General features: G+C 39.8%; 1 protein-coding gene across 1 annotated transcript; it reads left to right on the top strand.

Moving 5' to 3' along the window:
- The first annotated feature begins 105 nt into the window (after positions 1 to 105).
- Positions 106 to 4,447, top strand: LOC107083063 (hemicentin-1-like). The gene is made up of 10 exons (XM_015372007.1): positions 106 to 335; positions 1,068 to 1,331; positions 1,413 to 1,715; positions 1,829 to 2,104; positions 2,198 to 2,449; positions 2,568 to 2,924; positions 2,997 to 3,227; positions 3,315 to 3,539; positions 3,656 to 3,913; positions 4,028 to 4,447. Exons 1-10 carry the CDS (start codon positions 299 to 301, stop codon positions 4,231 to 4,233), a joined length of 2,409 nt encoding a protein of 802 aa, XP_015227493.1. The 5' UTR covers positions 106 to 298; the 3' UTR covers positions 4,234 to 4,447.
- Positions 4,448 to 5,608: the final 1,161 nt, after the last annotated feature.

Below are 5,608 nucleotides of genomic sequence, written 5' to 3' on the forward strand. Positions count from 1 at the left end.
TGAAAATACCCAACACAGTAGCTTCTCGATTGGGTGGAGGGAATTGACAACGGTTTCACCACTGTTTCCTGTTTCCTGTGCAATAGGGCGTTTGATTCACATTGCAGCTATAGTTTCATTTTTCTCCCAGTACTTGTTTAACTGCCAACCTTGAATCACCTCTACAGGCCAGCTGTTAATCAAAATTATTAAATGCAGGTAGATAGCCCATCATCATTTGGATATTTCTGAAAAACGTATTACCTCCCTCGACAGCCTTCCTTTATCAACGTGCCTGTTTGGCACGTGTTCTCTCAGGATGTTGGCACTTCTCCTCTTCTGTCTGGTACCCTGCGGTGAGTGGAAACTATGCAGTGATGCTATAGTATTGCTTTGTAATATTTATTTTTGTTTATTATCGTTTTTAGAGATGTAAATAAAATATCAGTGAGGTAGATTATTCCTGTGATAGTTTTTTTCCAGCTGATCTTGGTGAGTTAAGTTAAAAACACTTTCAAATGGAAAATTATAATAAAAATAAAAACATGCTTTATACTATTTCTAATAGGCATTTGATAGTTGAAAGTCCAGGGCTTAAGTTAATATTAAAACGATAATGTCAAATAAAGATTTGGGGGTAATCAGCACAATAAGCTGCTTCTAGGTGGGAGGGGTCGGTGTTACTTTGCTAATCATCTCAATCTAAATATATAATTTGGGATGTCTGTAAAAACTGGGTGTGGTGATAAAGTTTATTTCACAAGAATTGCCAAACCACAGCTGATTCACGACCGATGTCACAGAAAACAAATTCTTGAATTCTTGAGCTAATGTTTGCAAGAAATCAATATCTATAAAAAAGGTCAAATCCACCGACATGCCAGAGAATTAGCCTTTCCTCTACTATATGGTTTCAGGATACTTATTTTGTGAGTCAATGTGTACATTAAACAGGCATAAAGTGCATGTCTGTGTCGTTTAAACCACATAGTTTCAGGAAACCTTTGAAATTCGCCAACATGCACATGCAACATTATCAACACCAGAGGACAGCATAACAGCTCACCCCTGTATTTCTGTGTCAACAGGTGCTGACGACTCATGCATCCCGGGGATCCTAAATACTCCTTCAGTTGTAGAATATGGAACAGATTTAGAAGCAAACTGCTCCACCACCAGAGATGACTTTGATGAGCTGACCCTACGGCTTGGAAACACAAGCTGTACAAATCCAGAAAACAATTCTGTGGTTACATGTGCTGCACCGGTGTTAGACTTTAAGATGAAGGTAGAATGCAGGCTAAGGCTAAATGGCACCGAATGCATGAATGCGACTGATATAATCGTATACCGTAAGTTTACTTTCAAGGAAGCTTTTTAGAGCAATATCTAAATACAATAGAGTTTAATTTCTATTTATTTTGTTTTAATAGAAAACCCAGAGGTCAGGCTGTCTGTGAAGAATGGAAGTGATGAGCAAGAAGATTACACACTCCAGTGTGATGTCTTGAGTGATATCCCTGCTCAAAACTATTCTGTCACATGGTTCAAAAACAATGAAACCATAAAGACAGAGTTCATCATTGGAGAGCAAGAAAAAAAAGATTCCTCCATAATGGCCTTCAACATCAGCAGGGAGGAGAAGTTTGCTCAGTTTAGATGTGAAGTTCAACTGGAACTGGAGCAAATAGAAACCAGACCTGTTATTTCTACAACACAAAATGTCTCAGCACGCTGTGAGTAAGCAGGCTGTCTGAAGATAATGTTTTCTTGAATACCTTTTAATTCTCTGCTCTGATGGTCTCAATTAAGATAGCGATGAGTAACATTACTGTGCTTGCTTTTTTAGATGCTCCTGAGCTCAGGATGAATTCTAGTGAAACCATCACTGTGCCCAATGGCGGAAATGTAACCCTGCATTGTGATGTAGAGGGGAACCCTCCTCCTGAATATGTGTGGGCTATAGATGGAAACCCTATTTTTCAAACCACAAAATGGTTGGAAATTGATCAGGTTAATAGCAGCATAATCTGCAGCTGCACAGCTAGCAATGTTCTGGGTAAAATAACCGTGAAAATCCATGTTGATGTTGAAGAAGTGAAGACTGAGGCAGAGAAGCTTGAAAGTATATATTCATCTTAATGTTAAATTGAAAAATTTGCTATCTATTGTGCACCAAATCAAAGTATTGATTCAAATGGTTGTTTTTGATTGACAGATTGTGGGTTGACCCTGACCCCCTCTTACCTTTATGTGAAATATGGTAATCCAGCTTCCATTGATTGCTATACAGCCAGCACAGATTTGGCTAAAATGGCCTGGGAGACTGCCGTCGGGCAAAGCTTTGGAACACCTCCTAATGTAACTTGGAGAGTTGAGAAACTAGAGGACTTCACCGTGAAGCCGTTTTGCTTTGTCACTCTGCTTGATGATACACAGTGCATTAAAAAGCCAGAGATCACTCTTTATAGTGAGTATGCATCATCGTGCCTTCTGGCACAAACTGCTTAAAACCAGAAAATGATTTCTTTATAGGGAAACAGAAGTGGATGTGAATTATTCATTTCACTGTTTTGATTTGTCTACAGAGCCTCCAGATTTGGTGGCAGTCTCTGGCATGGTTAAAATGAAAGAGGGTGAAGAGCATACGCTGCGGTGTTATATTTTCAACGTTGCCCCTGCTAATAAGCTCCAGGTGACATGGTATAAAGACGGTAGAAATGTCCACACAGCTAATTTTGAAAGCTTAGACGTGGCCCCACACACAGAATGCTTTAAAAACTCAGCCGTACACCCCTGTGATGTCTCATCTAACTACACATTTATCCCTAATAAAAGTGACAATGCGTCACTTTTCACATGCACGGCTGAGTTACAGTTTAGACCTGCAGGGCCGCTGCCACCCCCCTCTGTGGCTTCAGCACCTTATACTGCTGTCGTGGAATGTACGTTTTTTCCTTCACATTATGTCTAATATCATGCATACCAAATACCTTAATCCTTATTTCCTCTCATAGATAAACCAACCATCAAAAAATGCATGTTTTCTGGTGTGGAAGATAGCTTCAGACTGCATGATGTGCCCTGTGAAACTGATGGGAACCCTCCACCTGCTATTGAGTGGCAGTACAATGGTACACGGATCGATGAATTCAAGCTCCTGAAAAGGACTGACTCTGGGACCTACAAAGCTAAAGTGTATAATTCAATGGGCGAGGATAGCACTGATGTTGTTATCACAGTTGAATGTGGGTCAACAAGACATCTTTCATATCTCACCAGAGTAGCGCTAAAATGGAGGATTAATTTGAATTTTGTTTGTATTTTCTTTGCAGACAAACCCATGTTTTCTTGTGAGAGGAATTATACGGTTAAAGTGAACGAGAAAGCAAATATTTTGTGTGAACCGGATGGTGTACCCTCTCCCAACCTCCGTTGGTTCAAAAATGGTACTGAGATCGTTCCACATTATTGGAAGAAAAACGAGAGTGGGTGGTATTCACTTAGAGCGTCCAACAAACACGGGGAAGTTGAGCACCAGTTTTATCTGGATATTTTATGTAAGTCATCAACTCTAAGTCACAATCTCACTCTTTTTTTGTGGTAATCGCAGCTGCAAGTAATAGAAGAAGAGACAAAACTATTTCAAAGCTCTTTATTCTCTGTCTTCCAACAGACCCCCCTGTGTTCACAGAAACGAATGCAACCGAGATTCTTGTTGCAGGCAAAAATTTCAGTTTTGTTTGCAAAGCTGAAGGCAACCCTGAGCCTTTGACCGATTGGAGCTACCCGATTAGAGATAATGTACAGAAGACCACTAAGGGGCGCCAGAAGATCATAACCATCACAACAGCCACGTCTACTAATGCTGGTTCTTACATCTGTAATGCCACGAATGAATTTGGGAATGTGACAAGAACAATCCAGCTAAAAGGTATTATTACGGACTCTGTGCAAAAGACTAATGCAAATAAAACAGTAATGTGCCTACACACTAAAAGCTGAGAGTAATTATTTCAGTTGTTTAATTGTTTTTTTCCTCTTACAGATAAATCCACTGACAACTTCCAGTTCTGGTGGATTATCCTAGTGGTGCTACTAATTTTTCTTCTAATCATTTTTCTGGTTTGTTTTTATCGGAGGACCAGAATACATGGGGAATATAACTTTGTTGCTACCAATGACACAAATATAGCTATGCAAAACAGATCTGCTGTAGAGAATGGAGTAAAATCAGCGAATGGTCAGAGCTAAAGTTGAGGAAAAAACAGCCTGTAAATGCACATTTTGAAGCAGTTGGGGAAAAAAGTACTTTTGTGCAAAATGATTCAAGTATAAGAGATATTTGTCAAATTGGTCAGACAAATCAAGGTGGCTGCTTTTATTGTTATTTTTGTCTCTTTTTATATCATATTGTATATTTTTTCTTGCATTATTGACTGTGTACAAAATGAATGCGTGCAAAATCTGGAATCTTTATTAAAAAAATTTCTGATGTGAGATAACTGAGTAACTTTTTACTTATTCTTACTGTTCGTATATTCGATTCAATTCAGTTTATTTATATAACGCCAAATCAGAACAAATTAAGGCACTTTACAGTTCACCAGATTATACAGTCAAATTGATTCAAAGTTTTCTACCTAAGGAAATCCAGTTGATTGCATCAACTCATTGACTAGGATGCAATCACTTACACTAAGCATATTGTAGCGACAGTGGAGAGGAAAAACTCCCTTTTAAACCTCCAGCAGAACCAGGCTCAGTGTGAGTGGCCAGCTGCCGAGGCTGACTGGAGTTCAAGGAGACAGAAGCAGAGGTACTAAAAGCAACTGTAAAAGGCGGCCCCGTCCAGGAAACACACAGCCAGGCAGACGAGCTCAGAGCCAGCTTCCATGTCAGAGGATGAAGAGAGCACATCCAACCAGTCACGGTCAGAAAAACAGGCCAATCTCCAACATCTATAAACAAAGGTGTTGATGGCAGTAGCACAGCTGATATTTCTCTCCAGGGTGGTGTCACAGCCAAACAGGAACAGATGAGGTGAAGCTACTATGAGAAAAGGCAGCGAGAGGATAATGTCAGAGATTAAACTAACAGATTCTGCAGAGTGGAAGAATAGAGATAGAATGAAGCAAAATGATGAAATAGGGGCCCCTATGTTCTCCAGAAGTCTAAGCCTATGGCAGCATAACTATAGAGATAGCTCAGGATAACCTGTAAGCTTTATCAAAAAGGAAAGTTTTAAGCCTACGCTTAAAAGTAGACAGGGTGTCTGCCTCATGGACTAAAATTGATAGTTGGTTCCACAGGAGAGGAACCTGATATCTAAAAGATCTGTCTCCCATTCTGCTTTTAGAAATTCTAGGAACCACTAGTAAACCTGCAGATTGGAAGCGAAGTACTCTGTTAGGAACATAAGGAACAATCAGATCTCTGATATAAGATGGAGCTTGGCCACTTAAGGCTTTATATATGAGAAGGAGGATTTTAATGCATCTCTAAAAAGATTCATTCAGCATCCTGATATCTGGTGTAAAGCTGCAAGATGAGGACATGGCTAAAGTGTCCAAGCAGGGGGGTTCCATGTGTGTGCTGGCCCTTTAAGAGCGCGCTAACCCTGGGATTT

This window comes from Cyprinodon variegatus, unplaced genomic scaffold (assembly GCF_000732505.1).
Source record: "Cyprinodon variegatus isolate N-32 unplaced genomic scaffold, C_variegatus-1.0 Scaffold68, whole genome shotgun sequence".
Lineage (NCBI taxonomy): Eukaryota > Metazoa > Chordata > Actinopteri > Cyprinodontiformes > Cyprinodontidae > Cyprinodon > Cyprinodon variegatus.